Source organism: Vombatus ursinus, unplaced genomic scaffold, assembly GCF_900497805.2.
Source record: "Vombatus ursinus unplaced genomic scaffold, bare-nosed wombat genome assembly UNPS02014778.1, whole genome shotgun sequence".
NCBI lineage: Eukaryota > Metazoa > Chordata > Mammalia > Diprotodontia > Vombatidae > Vombatus > Vombatus ursinus.
This window is the reverse complement of record NW_020954556.1, coordinates 44,993,696-45,020,460: the sequence shown is the minus strand read 5'-3', so window position 1 is coordinate 45,020,460 and position 26,765 is coordinate 44,993,696. Positions and strand designations below refer to the sequence as shown.

Sequence of the window (26,765 nt, the reverse complement as noted above, 5' to 3'; positions counted from 1 at the left end):
AGACCTATTTCAGGTGAAATACCTAGAGAAGAATGGGTGTGATTATATTTTCTGCTTTCTTGCTTACTTTGTTGTTTTGGGTCTTGAATTTATATATGAATCAAAAAGATTATTGTATATTATTATAGAGCCCTGAGAAATTAGCATTTTATTTTCATATTATTTCAGGGAGAAACTCATGAATGCCAGTTCATGAGGGAGGCAGATTAATTGAGGAATGTATTTGGATAAAGGCAGTAGACTGTTAGAAGCAGAATATATGAAAATAGGAAAAAGAATAACCACAGAAGAGATTTTAAAAATCTCTTTATTGATTTTTTAAAAAAATATTGCTATCGGCTCCTTCCTTACCCTCCACAGTACAAGCTTCTCTTATAAGAAAGGACTGTACTTAAGTAAAACAAATCCTGTACATTTCCCCCACCTCTTAACTGAGGGCAGCTGTTATGTTTCACTCTCAGACCTCTGAAAGCAGGATTGATCACTGCTTCACCCAGAGCTCTGAAGTTGCTTAGTGTTATTTTCCTTTACATTATTGTGGTCATCATGCAAATTGTTCTGGTTCCATTAACTTCATTCTCTCTCAGTTCCTACAAGCATTCCCAAATTTCTCAATTTGTCACATTTATCATTTTTTTAAAAATAATTTTTATTGATATCTTGTTTTTTGTATCATTGATTTTCCCACTGTGCCCCTCTACCCAGAGGGCCACTCCCTATAACAAAGAATAAAAAAAGAGGAAGAAAAAGTTCAACAAAAGTAATCAGTACATCAAACAAGTCTGGCATTCTATGTGGTGGTGCACTCCTGTGGTCCTCAGCTCTGCAAAGATTTGGGGGGAATGGTCTTCTCATGTCAAGAAGAGGGATTTTTAATAAGAATACAATGTATATAAAGAGACAGTTTTTGTTGTGCCATCAAATAAGGATGGGGGAGGGTAGAATAGATGTGTTGAGAAACAGCTAAGTAGTGATGACTATAATGTATTTAGTGAAAAGCCAAGAGTCTACAAAAAACCCCACTTCAAATGAAAACCATTATGTCACATGTAGTAATAATACCAAATAAAGCCCCTGCCTACCAGAGAGTTAACACATTTGTATTAGTTTGCCACCAAAACGTATAAAAATTACTGCACATCAAAGTTTTCTTCTATTTAAAGTAAAAAGATGGTGCCTCTAAAGAAGATTTATTTTCCCTAATACATTTCATTTACTGAACAACAAATATAACATTTCCATATCCTCAGGACACTTAAAAGCTGCACAGAGCAAGTAAGGGATATTAGATGCTTACATTGTTATGAACATCTTAGAAATATAATACCCTGTGGAAGGAGAATGGATATGATGTTCTAGAGGTCTAGTTCAGTCCTCTGAGTCTAAGAACAAGTAAGATAAGGCCAGGTATTGGACCTGTGATCTCAACAGTATGGAGATCTCTCAGGTGAGGAAATTCCCTTCACCAATGCAGGTTGGCAACCTCTTTGTGTCTTATAGTCTTAAAGACTTGTTCCGTTGCATGGAGAGCTTAAAAGATTTGCCCAAGCCAACACTGCCAAAGTGCGTCAGAGGCAGGATTTGAACCCATGTCTTCCTGGCTTTAGGTCAGCCCCTTATCCACTACTCCACATGGCCACCATTAAGAGCAAATGATTGTGCAAAACAAATACTTTGTGTAAACATCACTGATAGCTAACAAAATTGTAGAAGCATACTTTAATTTCAGTAGTATTAATAAAACTCTGACCCTGTGGTGATACAGTTACATTATAGCTAGCATCCTTTGCTACAGGTCTCTTCCAGGACCGTGGTGTATTGGCATTTGAAAGTGGACAACTTCAGTGTGTTTTGAGGGGCCTTATTTGCTCCATGGGAGCTATTTTTGCAGTTGGAGGTATAAGCTGAAAAATTCTCCATTCTATAAAGTTCTGCTCTGTTTTTACAGTAGCCAAACTTGCTCAGTAAAAGAAAAAAATCCCTTCGGAAGGCCTTTGTGAAAATTGCATACAGAAATGGATTTGCACAGGAGTTAACTGGGTAAAATAACACCAGTAAAATTTTGGAGTTGGTCACAGTGATGAGGGGTACTTTGAAAGCAGCTGAGATGGCAAAAAAAGAGATAGGTGCCATGCAGGTGAAATCAGTGAATATCAGTATTGCCATTTTCTTGGCAATCTTTGTATCCTTGTTGGCTGCTACAAGCTCCGGATTCTGTACTGCAAAGTAAATTTTAATATAACAAGCACAAATGATGATGAAGGCAGCCACATTGATTACCAGGATGATCAGTATGTATGCTTGGGAGAGAGTGGTCTCAATATCCATGGGGAGACAAATGCTGACCTTCATGTAATTGCTAATACCCACAAGGGGCAACACTGCAAATATCGTGGAGAATAGCCAGCCTCCAAACATGATCAGTACAGCATGTCTCAACTGTAGCTTTCTATCTAGCTGCATGGCATATGTAATAGTGTGCCACCTTTCTAGAGTGATTACAGTGAGTGTATAGACAGAAAGTTCACTTGCAAACACAGTGAAAAAACCAGCGGCACTGCAGCCACTTCCTGTCTGCCAGTCTATGGCATGGTTATGATATTGGCCTTTGGTTTTAGAATCGACTGAGGCAATAAGCAGCAGATAGAGCCCCATGCAAAAATCTGCAAAAGAGAGATTGCACATGAGGAAACGGGGCACTGTCATTTTGTAATGACTGGTCAGCAGAACAAAGAGGACAGTGAAGTTCCCCACGATTGCTAGGAGATTTATGAGCCAAATGAGAACTCTAAGGAAGTCATAGCCCATGATATCTTCACAAGGATTAAAGGCATCTGGTTCAGGAGCACATCGAAGTATTTTAGGTGAGCAGAAGCCATAGTCATAATCCCAGATACTTAGTTCACTCTCCGCAAAGATGGCAGAATAGCTGTAAGAAGAATATCTTAATTGGTTGTAAACAAGAAATTTTCTTTGGTTCTGAGTACAAAAAAATGCAAGAATTATCTTTAGTACTGTTTTTTTAAGCCAAAGAAACAAAAGGAAGCAAAACCACAACAAACCCTGGTCTACATTTATTTGTTAAATTATCTCAGAACTCTGAATTGATGTAGGAGTTCTTTAAGAAAGAAATAAAACACCATTTAGACTTTTTTTTTTTATAGATTGTGCACATTGATGCAAAGACTTAATGAAGCTGTTTACAGAGGATGATTTTCTTTGGAAAACAAATTTAGAGACACAATATATGCTTGCTAAACTCGAAAGAATCCTTTCTTGGCATTTTCTTAGCTATTTATCTCATTTATTTGCCAGCCAAACTACTATCAAGCTGTTATTCTATAGCAGAGTACAAGCCTCATTGCAAGGCTTACATTGAAAATCTGCAACAGCTCTTGGTAGACTTGTCTTCCTTTAAGATTTCAGTCTTGAACTAACAACAGTGTAGTATGTAGAAGTAGGATCAGTGATAGATTAGGGGACATAGGAGGCCTGGAGTTTGAGGGAAGGGGTAAGGCTATGAATGATGGTGAGAGATAAGTAAAAGGCATGGTGAAGGGTGTGTGTCAAGCGAAGGGAGACTATGAAAATGGTTCTACTGCCTAAAGGACACATTTAAATGGAAAGAAATTTCTCATCTCAACCAGGTAAAAAAGATGGCTTTAACTCTGAAGAAGTTGCTATAGCACTCAGTGTTTGGGTAAGATTATAATACTATGATGTACACAGGCCCAATAAATATTCCTTTTGGTGGGGAGGGATAGATTGTTGTTAAAATAGCAGAGGCTATAGAAGCTACTATTATCCTGTCAAGGTCCTTGTAAATATCTTAAATTAGGGTTGGTCACTTACACTTTTCTTCTTTCCCCTGCCCCAACCCAATAATCTGCCTTATGAAATAAGAAAATGATAGGGAAAAAAAGTCTTAAGAACTGGGCCTTCAAAGAGATGTTTGATGTGAATAATAATATAGAGAGCAGTTTGGAAAACAGATGTTAACACATGAGAGAAGGGAGATGCTCACCAAAGGGATACTACTCTCTAAGTGTAGTTATGGAGATGAAAACAACTTGATATAGGAATCTTTGCCTCTTTATTAACTGTGTGATGTATCAGTTCCCATATCATACTTTTCAATTTTAATAAGTTTTCTGCCTTTAAACATGTGAGACAGGGATAAAAAAAAGATTTACAAAAGGAAGAGAAAAGAGTGCACTGAAAGAGAAGAAAATTAATGATATAGAAGAACAAACAATAATTATCTTGGGGGCACTTGGTTTTGCATGTAATGGTAATTCTGAACCTCAGGAAATGTAGGGATGGAGCAATGATTATTTTTCTGAGGCAACGACATCTATATTTGAAGGTAAGTCTATTAGAAATAAATAGTTGAGATATGCCAACCGACATGTAGTTACAATATAGTATAGATGAAGTTGGAGGATATGGGTCAATAAAAGGCATATTTTATTAAACTATGAGTGCCTTACCGTGTATCTTGGAGGTATTTCTTCCATGTATAAATACCCTTAAGTTTCTCCCTTCTCCCTAAATTTCCTCATATATAGCTCTTAGACACCCATTTTGGTCCATAGTCTCACTGCCAACAATGATTCGGGATGAGGCCTTTGGTGAATGGGGAAATTGGTTTTGCTTTCATTATGAAATGACACAGGGAAAACATATCTTGTTTCTTCTGCTTGTTTTCCTCTGCTTCAAAGTATTAGACCCCAGGATTAGGCGCTGAGACAACTTTAAACTAAGGAGGTTGGTGATTTAGCTAGCCTAAATCCCTATTCAGAAAGATGCCTCCAGGGTATTTATATTGATGACTTTGGAAACAGTCTAGAATTCATCAAAACCAATTTATAACTTATCTACTACATAGACCAAATGGAGAAAGGGCTCTCCCAGTCAGATCACCACAAATTAAGTTATCATCTGGCTATTAGTGACTTCAAAATGGGTTTGAATAAATCCATTAATTTTTGAAATATATATAAGCAGTGATCAGTTAGATACAATGTGCCATTTTTTTGTGTCTTGTCAGGTGTCACTTGAAAAGAGAAATTACTGATTTACATCTATTAAAACATCCTTTGCAACACTCTTCCCTTCCAAGATTGATCTGATATTTAAAAAAAAACACCTTTGTATCAAAAATAATGAAGTGCATTTAGAATTGTATTTCTTTGCATGCAAATACTTACAATGTTTCATTATTTGGTTTCCTTGCTGTGCTTTCACATTGTTTGGAAAAGTTTTCAAAAATGAAAAGTGAAATATTCTGGCTAAAATAAAAGAAAGAAGGAGTTAAGCTTTTGGTTTTTAAACGAAATCTGATCATGTCTATTTATGCTTTGTTCCTCCAAATTCTTTACCTATTACACTGACATCTACGTTCTGCACCATTGTCCTAACTGAAGTGCTTCCTGGTGGGAAACTAAAGGCTTCTGAATTGTCATTACAGTGTTCTCAGCTTAGATAAAACACTCCTGAATGCTAAGTATTTTGTGTGGGCTCTAGAGAGAAAAAATCTTGTATTTGTCACAATGAAGCATGATTCTCTCAATGCTCATTAAAAGCTTCCCTTGTAGTATATTAAGGCTTGCTGTTCACCACTATCCTCTCTACTTTGGCCTTGGTAAGTAGGTAACTAGTAAAAGTTCATAGCTTTGAATCATATCTTGAGGTCTGTTTTGCAAAAACTGAACAAAAGTTGAGGATTTGGACCTTACGTTCTAGTTTGGATATCAATGCTTTTATATTTATGGACTGAAATGTTTTCTACCCTCCCCTCCATCTCCCAAATCCCTAAATGGATTAGCCAATAGCCATTTGGAAAAAATAGCAATAACATAAAAGAGTATCAGTATTTGCATACCTAAGAACAAGCTAGGGCTAAGTATAAAGGGAAAATAGATTAAGTAAGATGTGAAAATATCAGTATTTCCTTAGAGAAGTACATGATAATCTTTACATCTTTTTCAGCCATGTTGACTGGAGAAGTCCTAATATAAACCCCCTTGTACAAAAGTGAGAAGGTGGGTTAAGTGTCAGAGTTAGGAATGAACTATCCTTTACAAAATTATGGATGGGTGCCTTTCCATGTCTACTTGTAAGATTACACTTCATGGATGCAGAATCACAAAATGTTAGCACTGAAAGAGACTTTATAAATCATCTAATCCAATTGTCTCATGGATGGGGACACTGAAACCCAGAGAATAAAGGAATGAAATAAAATTAAAAAAAATCTAAATATTTAGTATTTACTCTGTGCCAAGTACTGTGCTAAGTATTGGGGGTACAAATACAAAACGAAAAACAGTTTCTCAAGGAGCTTATATTTAAACAGAGGGGAGAGAGGGAGGGAGGAACAACATACTGGAGAGTATGTTGTACCAATGGTGAGTGAGGCCCCAGGGGAAAAGACCTATTCCATCCAGGAACGATATAAGAGTTGATCTGACCATGCTTCATGGTTCCAGAACTGGAGTGGGGGTGGTGGTGGAGCAGTAATAGGATTGGCAAAGAGGCTGTGGTGGAGGTAGCCAGAAAGGAGAGAGTGATGTGTAGTGATGTGATTGGGACTTTTGTGAAATAGAATTCTGAGAGAGCAGTCATCAACCAGGAGACAGGTGTTCCAGGGCAGAAGTTCTCCAGAGCATTGTGGGTAATAGCTTGGTGAGGAGGCTATGGAGGAGGTACTCCAAATATGTCCAAAACAAGATTCATCTTTCTCCCCAAACTGTGCCCCCCATCCATTTCTCTATTATTGTGGAGGGCACAACCATCCTCCTAGTCACTAGTCTCTCAACTTGACTTCTCACTCTCACCCCCTACATCCAATCTGTTGCCAGAGGGGTGTCAATTCTGCCTTCACATCTTTCCTATAAACCTCCTCCTCTCCTTTGACACTACCATCTCTCTAGTACAGGCAGGACTACTGCAATAGCCTGGTTGGTCTTCCTTCCCCAATCTCTCCCTGCTTCAATCCAACTGTCAGAGTGATCTTGTTAAAGTGCAGGTCTGACCATATCACCTCCTACTCCACTGAATTCCTATTACCTTCAGGTTCAAATATAAATTCCTCTGTTTGGCTTTTAAAACCATTCCTCCCAGGTCCCTTCTTACTTTCCCAGTTTTCTTATATTTGATTCCCCTCCACATGTCTTTTTACTTTTAGCCTCCATGCCTGGGAATACTTTCCCTCCTCACCTCTGTCTCCTGATTTCCTTGACTTCTTTCAAATCTCAGCTAAATCCTATCTCCTGCAAGAAGCTTTTTACTGGTCTCCCTTAGCACTAGCTCCATAGCTACTCTGTATGTAGTTGTATGTTATTACTTCCATTAGAAAGTAAGCCCTTTGAGGAGAGGGATTGTATTTGCCTTTCTTTGTATGCCTGGTATGTAGTTATCATTTAATAAGTGCTTTTTGGCTGACTAATTGGAGAGAAGGGCATGATGACCAGAGTTACAGAGCTAGTGAATGTCAGAGTCAGGACTTGAACACAGGTTTCCTGACTCCCCTTCTGATCTTTCTGCTGTATCACAGCTGCTGCCCCAAACCCTGGATTGAATGTTTTTGGGCCCTCCAGTCCCTATACTGTGTTATGCAGGTATTTGTGTTCTCTGGAGACAAATCTGCTATTGAGAAGAAATGTGAATGTACTTGGCTTTCAGATGCAGTCTCTTGGCATCACCCTCTTTATCTTCATGAAAACCTTCATAAAAGATACCAAATGGCCTTTCAGACCATCTGCTCAACACAGCTGTATGTTATCTAGTACGTTGCAGCTGCGGGTCAGGGTTGTGACACCAAGTTGAACAAACATTCCTTTGGCATCCAACTTAAGCCCTTCAACAGCCAGCAGCATCCAGAGTTTTAGTGCTTCAGCCTGGAATCCTGATCTAAAGAATCTTTCATTTTGAAGCTATTTCCTTCTCAGTCCGACACTAATATAACAATAGCTTGCATTTGTGCAGTGCTTTAAATTTTACAAAGATCTATACATATATTATCTCATTTGATCTTCACGACAACTCTGGAAGTAGGTTCTATTATTCTCATCTCCATTTTACAGATGAGGAAACTAGGACATAGAAAGGGTAAATGACTTGTACAGGGTCACATAGCTAATAAGTGCCTGAGGCAGGAGTTGAAATCAGGACTTCCTGACTCCCAGGCTGGTGCTGTATTTACTGCAAAACCCAGCTGCCTCTAAAAAAATGCTTGTTGACTTGTATCTCATAACCTGTTTCTTTCAGAGATAGTTTTTTCCCCCCTACAAACAGAACCAAAAGCACCTGAACTGAATTTTAGGTCTCATTGCTCCCAGAAGGTTCATTACATCCCTTCCTTGGCAGTGTAGGTTTGGAAGTGTAAGATTAGGGAATCATCATCATCATCATCATCAAAAAATTTTTTTAAGTACCTGCCTAATTATATAGGATCCTATGTTAAGCATTATGTCTCTCTTCTTTTCTCCCAGCTCCTTAAGGTCAAAGGTTCTGTCTTAAATTTATTTGTGTTTCCAGCACAAAAAATCCCCCTTTCCATAAACCTGGCTCATATACGTCCAGCTTTTCCTTGAAGACCTCAGGTGAAGGAATCCATTGCCTACTAATGCAGCCCATTCCACTTTTGTTAGGAAGTTTTTCCTTACATCAAACATAAATTGTCCTCTTTGTACCTTCCACCCATTGCTACTTGTTCTGCCAATATGACATATTTGTTTTTTGTTTTGTTTTTTATCTTTTTGGTAAGGCAATCGGGGTTAAGTGATTTGCCCAGGGTCACGCAGCCAGTAAGTGTCAAGCGTTTGGTCTGAGGCTGGATTTGAACTCAGTTCCTCCTGACTTCAAGGCTGGAGCTCTATCCACTGCGCCACCTAGCTGCCCCCAATATGACATATTTGTAAAGCACTTAGTACAGTGCCTGGTGCATAGTAGGCACTAAATAAATGCTTATTCATTTGTCCCCAACTTCCTTTCTAGAACCTAGAACAACAAATCTGATCCTTCTTTCACATGATATCATTTCATATATTTGAATATAGCTATATCGTCTTCTCTTCTCCAGTTTCAACATTCAAATTTCCTTCCACTAATCCTCACGGCCCCAAGACTCTTCATTGTCATGATTGTCCTCCTGTACTCTTCTTAATGGGAGCAGCTGGGTGGCATGGTGGATCGAGTGCCAGGTCTGAAATCAGAAAGACTCATTTTCCTGAGTTCAAATCTGGTGATAGACTCTAGCCGTGTGACCCTGGTCAAATTGCTTAACCCTGTTTGCCTCAGTTTCCTCATCTGTAAAATGAGCTGGAGAAGGAAATGGCAAACCACTCCAGTATCTTTGCCAAGAAAACCTGAAATGGGGTCATGAAGAGTCAGACACGATTGAAATGACTGAACAATAACAACAATCGCTGTTATTAATGTAATTTCTAAAATATGACACTCACAACTGAAGATAAAATGATCTGATTTGACCAGGACGCACAGTATAGTAGCACTATTACCTGTCTAGTCCTGTGCATTGTGCCTCTTAATTCTAAAAAATCTGTGTTAATCTTGGCTGCCATCATACATTGTTGAACTTGAAGTCAACTAATCTAACTCTTTTTTCATTCTCTTCCTTGCACCTAGATCATTTTTCAGATGAATTGCTATTTAAATACTCTTCCTTTATCTGGTAACTGTCAGTCAACAGACATTTATTAAATACCTACCATGTGCCAGGTACTGCACTAAATACTGGAGATCCAAAGAAAGACAAAAGACAGTCTCTGCTCTGAAGTTGCTCACAGTCTAATGGGCAGACAACATGCAAACACCTATATATAAACAAGTGAATGGTAATACAAACTTGTGAAGTTGCTTTTTTGAACCAAGTATGAGACTTTACATTTATACCTAGTAAATAGTTTGACCCATTGTTCTATCCGATCAGATATTTTAAAATGTTTCCTTTTCTGTCTAATGTGTTGGTGATCCCTCCCAGGTTTGTGTCAACAGATCATTGATACAAATATGAAATAGCCCAAGGCCAAGCACAGAGTCTAGAGACATTCCACTGGAGATCTCTAAGTTCTACTCTCTCTAGCCAGACTTTCAACCACCTACTCCACACAGTTATACAATCCAATTTTCCACAACAGAGCACAATAGATTCTTAAATGTTTCACTAGGTAAGTAGACTTTATTTACAGTGTCCCCCGATCTGCCAGTTTAATAACCTTGTCAAAAAAGGAAAGAAAGTCCTCTTATTGGTGAAGCCATGCTGGCTCTTTGCTACCACCAATTCCTTTTCTATATGTTCATTAACCCTCTTTTTAATGCCATGTTCTAGATTTTTGCCAGGAATGAAAGTCATTCTCAGTGGCCTATAGTTTGTAGGCTCCATTCTTTTTCCTTTTTTTTTCTTTTAAATCAAGACAGAATCTTCCCTTCTGCAATCCTACTAGCCTTTCCAAGAACATTGACACTGGCTTATTAATTACCCTTCACCAGATTGTTCAATAAGTGGAATATAGTTTATCTGGGCCAGGTAACTTGAACTCATCAAGGGCAGGTAGGATCTCTCAGTGTCTCCATAATTATCTTCATTATAAAATGTGTATTGGTCATTTTTGTTGAGTCCCTTTTAGTGCAGAGATCTTTCTTGGTGGAGAAAATAGAAGCAAAATGAAAACTGACCCAGCTTTGCCTTTTGTCTGAATTAAGTTATCTTTGCGCTTTCCAATGGTTCTCTCCCTTCTTTGATTCTCCCCTTTTACCTCAATGTAGCTAAATTTTTTTCTGACCTACTTATATAATCTCAGTGATGATCCTGTGGGTCCAATTGTCTCCATGGAGATGACTCCTAAGTCTATATATCCATTCCTAATTTCTCTAGTTCAAGTTATATATTAGACACTTCTATCTAAATGTCCCATAGGCACCTGAAACTAAGTATATACAAAATGGGACTCATTATCTTCCATCCTAAATCTATCCATTCTCCAGACTTCCCTATTTCTGTTCAGAGAGCAGAACCATCTTTTCAATTGCTCAGGTTGGCAATGTATGTGTCATCCTTGACTGAAAAGTAATTTCATTTATTTTCCCCACCTATCCAATTAGTTGTCAAGTCTTACTGATTTTCTCTGTGTGACATCGCTTATATCTTTCCCTTTCTGTCCACTCACAGCTACCACTTTAGTTTAGGCCCTCATCATTTTTTTGCCTGGACTATTATTGTTCCTTCCCTCACCAATCCATCCACCATACAAATACCAAAATAATTTCCTAAGGCACTGATCTGACCATGTTGCCACTTACCTACCCCCCTCCAAGACCTTTTGCTGGTTCCTTAGGCCTTCTGGGATAAAGTACAAACTCTTCAGCCTGGCATTTAAAGCCCTATGAAGTCTGGCTCTAGCCCACGTTTCTAGACTATTTTCACATCACCTTTTTTATGTACTTTTTTATTCCAGTCAGACTAGCTTGCTTGCTGTTCCCCGAATACACCATCTCATCTCCCACCTTAGTGCTCTCCAACATTTGGGGAATCCACACCCCATCTTGGTCTCATCTTGGTCTCTAAGAAGTCTTAGCTTCCTTCAAGACTCAACTTAGGTGTCAGATCCTCAGGGGAGCCTTTCTTATAGTCCCAATTTTATTACTTTTCAGCAACAAGCTGGATCCTTCTGCCCTTAGGTCGAGGGCAGTTTTATTTTTGTCTTTGTGTTTCCTGTGCCTAGTATTGTGTCATGCTCCTAGTAGGTGCCTAATAAATATTTGTTGATTTGAATTCACTTAAATCTATTTCATTTTCTACATAGCTTCTGGTTTCCTCCCAATTTGTGCCAGAGCACTTTCCAAAGTCAAGAAGGAGCAGGTCCTATGTCTAGGTAATTAACACCTCAAGATAGTGGAGAATTTCTTTCTCATTGTGTCACACATAGGGCAGCAGTGACAGGACAATACAATTAATTCCAGAGCCCATGAATATGTTTGTTGTGATATGGAAGAGGTGGGAGAGAAAGAAAGAGAGAGAGATGCAGAGAGACAAAGACAGAGAGAGAGAGATAGAGAGACATTGAGAGACAGACAGAGAGAGCTGCTGGCAGTGGTGGATTTCTGTGGGAAGTGTCTCATCCTCCTATCCTCCTGCTATTCTCCACCTCTTACTCCCCCCCTCCCCATTTGCTTTGGGTCCTAGGTTTGGTCTCTGAGAATGGGGAAACAGGCACAGAAAGCTTCCTTCCCCAAGGGAAACTGGAGAAGCCGCAGGCAATAAAGGGTCCAAAATTGGAACAAACTAAGTCGGTGGCCCTCATCAATTTTGTTACTTATTAAGAGAATTAATCATGGGTGAGCTTCTGTGGGCTCCTGTTCTGGGGTTTAAAGAAAAAAAAAACTGGAGAGCACTCATCAGCATGCCTGGGAGAGGAATAACTGAGGAAATCCCCTTGCAGTATTTTGTGTCTGTTTTACTTAGAAGATTAAGACACTGTGTTAATTTAAACCTCTTTCCCCCTGCTCCCTCCCCCCATCCCCCAAGGAAATGGTGCATTCTGAGGAGGCATGGGGCTGATTTGACTTTGACGAGCCAAGTTATGTCCTCAATTTTTCAATGACTAAATTAGGCTATAATTCAATTAGCCTAGAATGGTGACAGAGGCATTGCAGATGTAGGGTGAATGAACTATTTGGCAATAGTGTTCCCCTAGGGAAAAAGTCCTTTTCCTTCTCTTATTCTTCTCTCTCTTGACAGAAGCCCCACTCACATGCAGCTGCCTAACACACACTCTAGGGGGTTGACATTGGCTAGTCTGAAAATGTGAGTTTTTGGAACAACTGCAGTCGGTTTTCTTTTCTTTCCTTCTTAAACAACAACAACAACTTACTCCTTTGTTGGTAGGTTTATAAATGCACAGCAGTGGCTAGGGTAAGTTAAGGTGGCTTCCAGAAGACTGACAAATTTTTCCCGGGGTGGTAATTTCTTTAGGGAATAGGATGATGTGGCAATTAACACTTGAATGGACTCCAGCCCATAGCTAGGCAGTGCCTCCAGCTTGGTAGAAGAAATATCCCTGTAGAGGGAGAAGATAACGTGTTTGTTTTATCTCATTAAATTTTCTTATACCTCACACTTTCCCAGGACGATGATATCATTCTGATTTTTTTTTCTTGAAGTTTGGGAGTTTGCCTTCTTGTTTGTTCTCCATAGTGTCTCTGTCAGTCTCACTGAGTATAAACTTAAAGCAGTGATCTCTTATTTTTAATTGTCTTAAGGAGCCATTATTCTGTCCTTTAAGCTTCTGTTCCTAGCACCTGCCTGTGCCTGTGTCTGTACATAACATTCAGCATTTAGAAGTGAAATTACTTGTATTCTGAGATGGCAAGTTCATGCAATGCCATCATCTTTTGTATGCTACCCCAGGAGAAAGCATTCAGGGCCTCTGAAGCTTTGTTCCCTGAAGCTCAGTGGGATAGGTTTTCATGAAGTACAGGTTTGTTATTCTATTAAGAACCATTGTGTGGCATTAGCCATCTTCTGCCTGGGAAGCAAGATGCAGTCTCCAAAGCAACCATTCCTCTAAACGGTTGTTTTTGCAACCAATGCTTCCCTCCCACTAGAGCTATGTGAAAAGTTCCCAAATAGGAAAAAAATCAGGCTGTATAGGCAGGTTCCTAATTCTCAAAATTTGCCAGACTTGTGAAAATATCAAGATAAATTTCAGGTATCCAAGCCAAAGGGATTTCAAAATCCTGTCCATCCTTCAAGACGCAATTGAAATCCCATCCCCTATATTGATGGCCATCAATTTCCACCAGCCTAGCCCAGAATGATCTTTCCCTCATCTGACTCAAAGCACTGTACCATTTGTATGAACTTAATCACATACTCCCCTGTGGCCACTTATGTTTTGTTGTTTATACATGCTTAGTGGATAGAATGCTGGGTCTGGAGTCAGGAAGAACTGAATTCAAATCAAGCCTCAGGAATTTAGTTGCAGTATGACCCCGGGCCAATTAATTCAGTCTGCCTCAGTTTCCTCAACTGTAAAATGGGGATCATAATAGCATCTATCTGCAAAAGTTGCTGTGAAGATCAAATAAGATAAGATTTGTAAAATTCTTAGCACAGTGCCTGATACATAGCAGGTGCTTAATTTTTGTTTCTTCTTGGGTATCCAACTAGACAACAAACTGCTTCTGAGCGGCGTACCTTCTTGAGATAATGTGTCTAAAACTTCAAAAGCCTTAAAATGTTATATAAATGTCAATTAATATTATTATTGTTTAATTTATATTCCCTCATGATACCCTTTACATGTAACAGACATGGCTGAGAGAATTTCAGAGACAATTTGACCAATTCCTTAATTTTACAGAGGAGGAAACTGAGACCTAAGAAGGTTAAGTGACTTGCCCATGTAGGTAGTATGGGGCAAGGGTGGGGTTGGAACTCAGCTTCTCTGGTGTTAGATTGTCGGAAGTAGAAATCTTAAAAACAATGATTGTAGTTTTCACAAAAATGACAAATCTTACAAAACTATTCACTTTTCACAAGCTTCATGAGTTGCTAGTGAAATTTTACATTCAGTGTTCTAGTCTTATGGGCTTAAATGGGTAGGCTGATGCCTTTGTTAACTCTTTGGGAACCCAGTTACCCATTTGTGTTTTAAAGAAGATAACATGTTTCCTACTTTCAGTTTTTTCACTAGTTCTCAAAACTAAGAATGAACATATAGGAGAGAGCACCAGGAGCAGGGCAGTATGCATTTTCATCACTTTCTTGCAACCTGGTTACATTTAGTATTGGACTTAGTCTCCTTGTGAAAGGATCAAGAATCAACTGTCTACAAGGACTCTATGTCACTGAGAAGTCAGTGCTTGGCTGGCAAGCATCTGGTCTCCCCATCTCTTGTCAGGCACTATAGACTTCTAGGATGAAGGCTGCAATGAAAGAGAAGATATGGAGAAAAGTGGCAGAAGCGAGATAGGTCCAATGTTGGCTTTACACACAGGAAGAGGAAGCTGCTCATGGGAGGTGTGGTTTCAGGATATGTCCTCCACTGACATGTCACTCATATCTAAAAATTTCACCATTATAGGATCATTCTTTTGGGTTAAGGCCTCGTGTTTTGCCAAAATATGGAAACCTCTGGGAGTGGTAGCATATGAAGCTAGTCGGTATTAACACTTTGGGAGAGATCAATTTTTTAGATATTGTGAGCCTCACCTGGTTGAACCTAGATCATTTTAGAGTTGTACAACTTACTAATTTAGATAGAGGAGGAAGCTAGGACAGGGAGATCTAAAGACAGGGTACTGCCTTGGGAGGACAGACCTGAGTGAGACAGTGGAATGGAGTTCTCTGGGCAACCAGAGGCCCTGAGTACCTGCAATCAGTCATTCAACAAGCATTTATTAAGTACTTAGTATAGGCCAGGCTGAGAGCTGGGGTTATAAAGAAAGACAAAAGGTTCATCCTTGCCCTCAAGGAGCTTACATTCACGGGAGAGACAACATGTAGACAGCTATGTATATATAAGATATATACAGAGTTGGTGGAAAGGTAATCTTAGACTGAAGACACTAGTGGGATTTGGGAGACTTAATGGCAGGGGCAGGAACTGAACATGGAGAGGAGAAAAAAATAGCATAAGGAGAGGCAAGGACAGCAAAGACCAAATTTTCCAACCTCACAATTTTACTGAGAGATTTACCACGTTTACCTTTTGCCTTCCTGAGTGTTCGCTTCCTTGGCACTATTCCATCAATGCCATTCTAATATGATGGAGCCCCTCAACTTAAGGAGCAATAATGAGACTATTATTCTGTGTGTGTGTGTGACATGATAGCAGAATGTTCCACATATCACAAGCGGCCTACACCTGGCCCTGTCTAAGTGGTGTAGATAATTTTGGGCAGGGAGACCTTCTTGATCTTTCTCAAATATTCTCTGCCTACTCTGATATATTCTCAGGCTTCCACACCACATTCCTGATAAGGTCTACATTGTCAACAGCTGCATCATCAGGTACAAATTGAAAATTGTGATGATGGTGTGGAAGCAACTGAACCTTGATAGGGAGGGTGTGGTAGGGGATACTTCACCATACTCACAAAACATTGGGTCCGGTTGCCCCTCTCAAGGCATCGTTGTGCATTTTCCTCAGGTTCTTATTCTCCTTTAATTCCCTATGGAAGAGAATGGTGTTTCTTTAGGACTTAATCTTTTTAATATTCCTGAGAAATGCTACGTGTATGTTGTGTCAATATTGGAATGTGGCTGTATGCCCTCATACCCCAAATTATGCTTGTATGTACCAATACATACCCCTGCATAAAGAGAATAGGGGGAAAAGAAAGAAAAAAATAGGTGAAGCTATCTGGCATATGGAGGAAAGATACTGCAGTCCAATAACTCTTTTCCTCTCCTGCTCCACTCTCCCAGCAAGAGATAGTTTGATTTAAGGTCCAATATAAGCTAGCAGATGCCTGGGAAATTTGTGCTGTAGGACCCCTGGAAGGCAGATGATGCCAGGCTAATCAAAGGAGGCGGGGTAGAACCTAGACTGATATACTAAAAGCTATTTTGATCAGATAAGACCATTCCCCTTCCTTCCTCATTTCTTTCTCCCTCCTCCTGCTTGACTTGTTTTGAACTGCTGGCTCCTGGGGATAGGATGATGGCATGGCATGGGGTCTTTTTTCATCATGTCAAGAATTAACCAGTAGGAAGCATGATACAGTGGAAAGAACACAAGATCTGGAACCAGAACCCTTGGCTTTGAGTTCCATCTTTTCACTGACCACCTGAGTAAACTTGGGCAGGTTTTTAAATTTCTCTGAGACTCATTTGCCTTATCTCTAAAATGAAAAAATATTACCTGCATTATCTACCTCCCTGGCTTACTGTGAGGATCAAGTAATAATATATAAAAGTCACTATATACATGTAAGTTATTAGTATTAATAATACCATTCAGTTCTGGTCCTTGGAAAAATTAGGAAGCCTTTTGAGATATGTCTTCTATACTCCTAATCTCCTTCCAATCTTTCCTATTTCCTGATCCCCTTGGTAAACATCTCTTACCCTTCAATGTCGGGTCCCGAGTTCCTCTTCCCTTTACCCTACCACTTTGTTTATACTTCATTGAAATTTTATTACTACTTTTCCTTTCTCATGACAAGAGAAAATTTGCATTATAAATCTAATCTTTGGGAACCTAAAAGCTTAGCCCCCTATTAAAGAGAGCTCAAACATCATGAAGGAGATATTTCTGAGGCAAAAAAAGGTTTTCTCTGAACCCTTGAAATCATATTATGCAAATAGCCGCCTTTTCATCATTGGTGAGAAGTCTTCAAGTTAGTAAAGATGAAGGAAAGATCAAGAAAGGAATAATGGAAACCAGATTTTTTCCTGATACTCCTCTTTTAGCCTTTTGTGCCAGTAAACTGGAGGTTGGCTAACAGGGGTCCAGTCCTTCAAGTATACGTAGTTTGCTCTGCCCTAGTGCCAGCATGCTTGGATATCTGGGAAGTTTGTTTCTGGAAACGCATGATAGCACATAATGTAGGGACCATGTCCCCAGTATAAAGCATGTACACAGGCATTCTGTGGCTGTTTTTTATCTGCTTACTGAGAGGTGAAAAAAAGCCTTTTTTTGGCCTACTAAAATGGAACTGAGGGTGCACATAAAAGGCTCCAATGGAAGAATTCAAACTCAATCCCTGCCCCATTGACTCTTATTTCCCCTGTTTTGGCCACCTACTTTGGCTACCACGTGGCCTTATGCACGTGGTAGTTTTATGTCTTCTCTCTCTTTTGCATTTCATCTTTTCCCCCTGATATTAAATGAATGAAGGTAAGAGACAAACAGACCAGGATATGACCTGATGAGCTTTGAAAAGTCAGAAGAACTAACAGAAGTCAAAGAACTAAGTTTAACTTTCAGGCTGGCCAGGTGAGGAGCCAACCCTCAGGCTCATCTGTTTGACTTAGCCCAGCAATGAATCAACCTCACTTCCTAGGCACTATCTCCTGCAAGCAAGGCTGCAACTTACCCACTGACTATAGCACACTGAGAAGGGCATTTGATGGGGGAAATATTTGTAGCGGACACATTAAGATCAAGCACACTCTCTCCAGGGTCCAAGATAGTAAGAAGGAGAGCATGATTTAGGGTGGAAAATATTTCTATTTCTATTTTTCCTCTATCTTCTCAGTAAATATCTCTTTGTAAAAATTAATTGGTATTAATTATTTATGATATTGAAGAGATCAATTGTTTAAGTAATGGGGTGATAATAACTGGCACTGGCAAGTAATATTGGGGTAAAAATAATTGGTTTTTGATACTGGGGAAATACACCAGAAGGGATCATAAGCTGAAAGTATTAGAAGAACCCAGCTTCCCCATTAGGGGTACCTTTAGGATCTTGGAGAGAGATGGGGCAGTGGCCTAGCTCTGGTGATTTGACCCATTAGTGTTAAGGTAGAGCTGGGAGATTGAGCCCAGAGCCTCAAAAGGTTTCACCAATGATTTTATCTCCTCTTTCCTCTAATCCATTGGTGTTTCAGGAGGTTATATCAGAAGACATAAGATCACATCATCATTCCTTAGTGGCTGCTCCTATGCCATGAGGATCAGCCCTTCTGTATAAGACTACATAGTGTCTCTTGGAGCATCAATTGTGAAGTGAGATATTGTGAGGGGGAAAAAAAGCAAAACCCAAAGTCCCAGACCTCTTCTTCCTGGGTCACCTAGGGAATTCAGATAGCTCATTAAAAGTATAGATTGACTAGGCAGCTTTATTGAACCTGTGTAATTTTTTTGAGCAAATTCATTTAAGCAACAGTTATGTTTTCCAGATTGCAGATAAGAGTTGTTTAAAAACACAAATCAGTGTGGGCAAAGGAAGATGTCTAGATGAGCAAGAATTCTTTCTTTTTGTATCACAGCTCCTATGTTGTTCCTGGGTCAGTTGGGCAGTACTACTTGCTGAGGACTACCCAGGCGTAAGGTCTCTGGGCAAGGTGATCTGGGATAGTCATGATGAAGCTAGGCAGCCAAGGAGGGAAGAGCTATGGTCCCCATTCTGAGGGTCCAAGGCAATGTCCAATAAATCTAGAGGACCGCATCAGGAGATGAGAGAGGAGGGTTATCACCCAGTAGAGGTCTATGACAGTAGCTACTTGGATAGCTGCCTGAGGATTTTTGCTGCTTTTTAAACTAGAGCTTAGTTTTAGTTGCTTAGTGCTAACTTGTCTAGCTTGGCCTTGTGAGTTTAAACTGTCAGTGTACACTCTAGAAAGCATTTCTTCTATGAGCAAATGGGAATCCCAGTGCCCTAGTGGTTCAAGCCCGGCCTCTCCAATCTTCTGGATGGCACAGTGGATGAAGTGCCAGGCCTAGAGTCAGGAAGACCCGAATTCAAATCCTGCTTCAGACACTTACTGTCATATGACCTTGGGTAAGTCACTTAACCTTGTTTGTCTCAGTTTCCTCATCTGTAAAATGGGGATAATAGCATCTACCTGCCAGGTTTGTTGTGAGGATCAAATGAGATAATAATTTTAAAGTATGTAGCACAATGTCTGGCACCTAGTAAGTGCTATTTAAATGTTAACCAGCTATTCTACTTCTCCCTGTTAATGTCATACTTTCAGAGTTGGAAAGGGAACAGGGTGCCTTGGACCCTGGTTATAGAATTCCAGGTTACCCAGGAAGACAACTGACATCCTTGTAGTGAGTCTATGCATTGTTCATCTAGTCATTACTACATGGTAAACAGCCCTCTACTGAAGCCTTTCTATGATGTCTCATTGTAGTGAGGCAGTGTACAGGGCAGAGGAAGGAACAGATCCTAGGACCAAGCTGAAATGACCTTTAAATAATTACGCTTATGATGAATCTAGTATTTGTCCTCTAAGAACCAAATGTGGTTAAATCCCCAAAGGTTGGATTATTGACCAGATGACTTTTTGGTCAAATCAAGTCATGAAGATCCTCTATTAGTGTGCAGAAGAGGGTTAGGGAACTATATTGTTGGAGGGAGGACCCACCCCAGGGCAATCAGGGGACTTTAGAAGTCTTGAAGTAAGTAATGATTGGCTATTTAACTGGGCATTAGTCTCAAAGTGGGATGCTTTATATCTTCTTTCCTGTCTTTCTGATGGTCTCCAAATCATTCCTGTCATCTAAAAATCATCAGTACCATGGCAGCCCACTCCCCCAGGGGGTTTTTGGGATGCTTCTCCTAAGTGTGCTACTGTAGAAACCTTCACTCCTTTCATACGTATTTCAGAAAGCACACATTTTGCACATTCCCATCCCTTGAGTATATTTCGACTTTCAAAGAGATCAGGTTGTCAGAGTCAATTACTATTTGAAATCTAAATCAAATGAAGTTTCCTTTCCCAAGCTGCCACAGTTCTTCCTCAGCTTTCAGTTTGTTTTAATTATGTTCGGTTATGATCGTAAATCTTTCAAATTGGGCTATGTGAGTAAATAATCCCCATGACAACCAGTTCAAATTAATTGTTCACATTTTCACAAGAGAGAGCTTTGCATGGTTTATTAAAGCTAGTTCTCTTCCATCTACCATAATCTTTTTTATCTACACATTTTGTAATCCAGTCAAAAACCAAATAAATCGACCACACTTTCTTGCTTTCTGCTTTGGGGAACTATTCTGAATGGAGCGGGGAGTCTCTTCAGTCTGCCAGCACACACCCACATGACTACCTTTTAAAATTCAATGGGAGAGGCTAAAAGAAAAAAAAAAATCAGATTGTCCCATAAGCCAGCAGAATGCTAGGAATGGTAGATTCTGGTTACTTGAATTCTCTAGATAACTGTGAACAAATCAGAAAAACAACAGCAGTAATAATAATGATAATAACAACAAACAGCGCAGTGCCTGGCACAGAGTAAGCACTTAATAAATGCTTCTCGACTAACTAATAATATTTCTACTGCACTTTAAGATTTTCAAAGTTTTCCCTGTTTTGTGTTTAACCCTTTTCAATGAAGATGTTCTTAAAATCTTTCCTGACTTAAATATAGTGTAGTAAACATAACTGAGCACATACTTGCTGACCTCAGCTCTTACTAAGCCTTAGTATCATTGGTTCCAATTATTAGATAGTTGGAGACTGGGTTGAATAAGTGCTGAGCATGGGGAATTAACTAGATTTTTTCCCTTTTTTTTTTTAAAACAAAATCCTTACTATTAACTTTCTTCTTTCTCTTCACAGGTGGAAATTGAATTCTGATTAATTGAGATTTTGTTGAACCAAATATTAGACAAGGCATGAGTATCTATGCATATTCATGGCAGAAACTGATCTAAAGAACCCAAGTGAACCACAAATTAGATATGTCAACTGGACTCCTGCATGTGTCTCTCTAGATATTCAAACCATATGTATCTGTAGATACCTCTGTATATAGAAAAAGGCAAAAGTTATCATTAGATATGGAGAATCACATAAAAAGGCATTTGGTTCAGGTCTGAGACCAAACTAAGTTGCTTCTTTTATGGAGTTTTAACTTGTCATGAGGTCAAGATCTGCATGATTTGTTTAGTAACATGGGTAGTCTCCTTAATTTGTTTTATTTTTGTTTTTTTTTAAATAGTCAAGTTCTTATATGGATATACTTGCTGCAAGATAGTTTTTTGAAAAATACCTTCCTGTAGACATTCAGTATGGCACTGCTATTTTAAAACACGTTTTGTTTAACTTGTCTTTCATCACTGGGTCATCAGCTGCACATGAGATCTATCACTGCATTTTTTAGGAGGCCAAGGGACCAAAGAAAAGTGAAAAGGAAGGAGGAAACATGGCTGGGGCATGATTCTCCTACTGAGTTAAAGGTGAGTGAGCTCTCTCTATGCAAGGGTTGATCTAGGAACAAAGTGCCATGGTGGCAACTTGGAATTGAACATTAGGACTCTTGGCCAGCAGGAAAACCAGACTTTGATTTCTCTCCAATGGGGTCTAGAAAGAAAGCTCTTAAGAAGAATTTTCCCCCCTAAAATTGTGCCTCCTCTGAAATACCATCTATCTGAAAAGGGGGTTATAGGGGGAAGTTGTGAGATGAAGAAAGTATGAAGTGAGGTTGTTGAATATTTAGCAAACTGTCAACCTCTTTGTAGGGAGACAGCCTGCTCTGTCTTTGAAAGTAGGGTGCTTTGGGGTTTCTAGCCAGTCAGTTGCTTGGTAACATATTGGAGTGCTGATGACTAACCACTTCAAAGTTTATTTTTACCTACAGTTTGTTGCTGAAGATTGAATTTGATCTGGTCGCCAGATTAATGTTTCATTTTTATTCATGAGCTGCGGGAATAAGGAGAATACTTACAGTGAAATCAGTGTCGTCCCATTGAACGCGTGGCTTTGTATTTCTTCAAATCCATTTCCATATAGTTTGCTGCAGAAAAGGAGGAGGTGAGATGGGGAGAAGGGACAGAATAGAACCCAAAGAAATGAGATTAAGAAGTGGAAAATGAGTCCTTTGGGCATTTGGTACTAAGGAAAATGACTATAATTCACATATATCTAGCTAAATGTCTCACTGACAGGGGGATGATTTTTTAAGATCATCAGCTTCCAGAGGCCAGGGAATATCCTTTGCTTTAGTTTAGTTTCTGTGTGTAGTATTGTGGGAATATGGATATGGGTGGGAATCATTTTGAGACAATTTAATGAAATAGAATCAAATAAGCTTTTACAGCTAAAAAAAAGATTTTAGAGATCCACATGGTGCCGCATTGGAAAGAATAGTGATTGTGGAGACAGAGAATCTATGGTCAAATCTTGGCTTTGTTGTTTTTGACCTTTATAACTTTGGGGAAAGTCATTTAATCTAGGTGTCAATTTTCTTGTCTACAAAACAAAGACTCTAAGCTGAGGTACATAGGTTTCCTAAGAGGTCCATGGAAAGATCTCAAAGGTCCATGAACTTACATGGGGAAAAAATTACACCCTTATTTTAACTATCTGAGATATGCATTTCCTTCAAGTATCGAGACGTTATTCTTAGAAAAGGTCCATAGGCTCCATGAGGCTGCCAAAGGGGTCCATGATGCAAAAAAGTTAAGAACTCAAGCTATAAAATTTGAGGGTTGGACTAGATGACTTCAAAGGTTTCTTCCAGCCTTAAATTCGTGATCTACTCCAATGCCTTTATTTTACAGATGGGGAAATTAAGGCCCAGAGAAAGGAAGTGACACAGCTAGATTTTTTTGGGAAAAAAAGGTTTCCAAAATATAAATTATTGAGGGATTATTTGCATTACAAAATAACTCATGATTGTGAGATAGAGTTATGAAACAGGTTGTTAACTATTATAGCAAACTTTCAGAAGGAAGTGTAGCTATACCATATATCTATTTTAGGGATATTCTTCAAAGCACCCAACTGGTTTCCCTATTCATTTCAAGTTCAAGTCCCACTCATTATCCCTAGGGATCTTCCCCTGCTTATGTCAGCTCTCCATGAGTTCTCTCTCCTATGACCTCCTGTAGAATTTTGCTCTGTGCGATACCACAGCACTCAGATGATATTCTGAGTTCGGCTCCCTGGTGGTCTATTTGAGCTAGTCTTCTCTCCCTAATTAGACTGTGGGATTCTTTGAGAGGAGGGTCCATGTCTTGTGCTCCATCTGTAACTCCAGAGGGCCCACCACAGGGCCAGCCTGATAGCTGGTGGTCAATAAATACAAGCTGCTTACTCAGGTTACCATGATCAGATACCTTATCAGTCAGTGCCCAGCCTACTGGTAGTGATGAATCTTGGTGAATTTGGCTTGGCTGATCCTAAGAAGGGATAAAGAGCCTGTTCCTGGGAGCATTTTCAAAGACTTTCCAGTACATTCCTCTAATAGAACAGATGCTCCTTGAGGGCAGGGACTATTTTCATTTTTGTCTTTGGACCCCCAGCACCTCGCATAGTGCTTGGTACATAGTTGGTGTTTAATGCTGTAAATGCTTATTGATCAGACAGATTGATCAGGTGGACCTCCTATGGAGGTTTTATTGGAGAATATGGATAAGAGTAGCACAGAATGTGATCACAGAGGTCCATCTACATATGGACAGATGGTAACATTTGTTTGAGGCTCATTCATTACTTGGTAAAGAGGTTGCAGGAGAAATATAAATCTAAAGCATATAGGAATTAGTTGGAAATTAACATGTGGCTTCTCCACAATTACATATATGTTTGTATATTGTCTCCTTCATTAAATTATGAACTCCACGAGGGCAGGGACTGTTTTTTGCCTTTCTTTGTATTTCCAGTACTTAACACAGTGCTTGGAACACAGTGGACACTTAATATGTGCTTATTGCCTGACTGACATAATGGCACGAACTTTTTTATAATCTATGCCACCATGTTCATGGGATGTTTAGATCATAGCTTTAGAAATCGAGGGACCTTAAAGGTCATTTATTCCAATCTCCACCCCCACTCATTTATAGATGAAGACATTGAGGACCTGAGTGGTTCATATAGAGTTTGCAGTACATAAACCCCTACTCTGTTCCCATGTGGATTTCTAACTAAGCCTTTCCCTTTCTGTAAAGATAGAATGGATTTTTTGAGACCTAAATGCAAGACTTAACATTTATCTTTGTTTAAATTGAATCTTTTTAGTTTTAGACTGTCATATCTGGTCTTTCGTGATCTGTCATCCAACATAACTATCTCTTCCAACTTTGTATCATCTGAAAGACTACACACATAAATAGGAATAATAAAGCAAGAGATTAAATAATGAAACAAAAGCTCTGAAGGAAATAATCGGAAAAATAAATATCTTGGAAAAGAAAATAGTAAAGCTTAACTAAGTAATGGACTTTCCGAAAACTAGAAGAGATCACACAGAATTCAATGACTCCATAAGACATCAAACAATATTAAAGCAAAGCAGAAAACATGTAAATTATAGAATATGATACTTAGGTTGCAAGCTTGGGAATGGTGGAACTTTCAGCAGTAATAGAGAAGTTAGGAAATGAATTCTGTTTTAGGCATATTGAGTTTAAGATGTCTACAGGGCGGGCATCTTAGATATGTCCAATAGGCAGTTGGAGATGTAAGACTAGAGGTCACCAGAGAAGTAAGGGCTGGATAAGTAGATTTGAGAATCATCTGTATAGAGATGATTGATAATTGGATCCATGGGAGCTGATGAGATCACCAAGTGAAGTAGTATAGAGAAAGAGAAGATGGCACAGGACAGAGCCCTGGGTCACCCACTGTTAGTGAGTGTATCCTGGATAAAGATTGAGCAAAGGAGATTGAGATGGATCAGTGAGATGGTAGGAGAAGAACCATGAGAGAGCAGAATTCCAAAAATCTAGAGAGACAAGAATATCAAGGAGAAGAGAATTACTGTCAGGGTCAAAGGCTTCAGAGAGGTCAAGAAAAATGAGAATTGAGAAAAGGCCATTAGATTTGGTAATTAAGAGATTGTTAGTAACTTTGGAGAGAGTTGTTTCAGTTGAATGATGAGGTCAGAAGGCAGACTGCAGAGTCAAAAGAGTGAGAGGAAAGGCAGTGGAGGCACTTATTGTAGCCTTCTCAAGGAATATGACCACAAAAGGGAGGAGTAATATGGGAGTAAAAGGGAGAAGAGCTAGCAGGGATGGATGGATCAAGTGACATATTTTTTTTTCTTTTTTTAAGACAAGGGAGACATTATATCACAGTAACATTCCATTACATGAATGTACCACAATTTGTTTAGCCCTTCCTCAATCGATGGACAGCCTACTTTGTTTTCATTTCTTTGCTTCTACAAAAAGTATTGCTATAAATGTTTTTGTGTATATGGAGTCTTTCTTTTTGTCAATGATCTCCTTGGAGTATATCCTTAATAGTTCAATATTTGGGTCAAAGGGTAGTCACTTTATTTGCATATTTCCAAACTGCTTTCCAGAATGGTTATACACAACTGCACCAACAATGCATTGGAGTGCTTATCTTTCCAAAACCTCTTCAACATTGACTATTCACATTTTTTGTTATTTTTTCCAATTTGCTGGGTATGGAGTGAAACCTCAGAGCTGTTCTGAATTTCTTTTATTAATGATTTGGAGCATTCTTTCATAGTTGTCAAGAGTTTGTAATTTTTTTTTGAAAATTGTTCATATATTTTGACTACTTATCTATTGGGTAGTACCTTTTTTGTCTAATATATTTCTCTTTGTTGTCTATGTATTTTGGGTACAGGTGCTTATCTGAGAAATTTGAAATTTTTTTTTGTCCATATGACTACTTCCTTTCCTATCTTAGTTGCATTAATTTTCTTTGTAGAAAAGGTTTTCAATTTCATGGAACTAAATTATTTAGTTTATTTCTTGCAATTGCTTTTATCCTTTTTTTGGTTAAGAATTCAGTTTTCCATAGCTATGAAAGGAATATGATCTGCTTCTCTTTCAATTTTTTTCATAGTATGACTTTTAATATTCAGGTTGCCTATCCATTTTGGATTTATTGTGGCGTATGGTGTAAGGTGTTGGTATAAGCCAAATTTCTGCCAGACTGATTTCCCGTTTGTTCTTAACAGTTCTTAACAAATAGGGGCTTCTTTTCTAAGAAATCAGTGTTTTCAGGTTTATCAGACATCGGGTTATTGAGTTCAATGATTTTTTATTCTCCCTTGTCTAGTCTGTTCCATTGAACTACTTTTCTAATTTTTAGCCAATAATAAAAGGTTTTGATAATTGCTACTTTATAATTTACT

At 39.0% G+C, this 26,765-nt stretch overlaps 1 protein-coding gene across 1 annotated transcript in view; it reads right to left on the bottom strand.

The window, feature by feature from the left end:
• Positions 1-1,776: 1,776 nt before the first annotated feature.
• LOC114045503 (lutropin-choriogonadotropic hormone receptor) overlaps positions 1,777-26,765 on the bottom strand; it is an 84,545-nt gene continuing 59,556 nt past the window's right edge. The window contains exons 7-11 of the mRNA XM_027865545.1: positions 22,374-22,442; positions 16,126-16,200; positions 12,897-13,082; positions 5,211-5,291; positions 1,777-2,929 (exon numbers count right to left, since the gene is read on the bottom strand). Of these exons, the coding sequence (XP_027721346.1) occupies positions 1,777-2,929; positions 5,211-5,291; positions 12,897-13,082; positions 16,126-16,200; positions 22,374-22,442 (1,564 nt within the window). The remainder of the gene's footprint in view (positions 2,930-5,210; positions 5,292-12,896; positions 13,083-16,125; positions 16,201-22,373; positions 22,443-26,765) is intronic.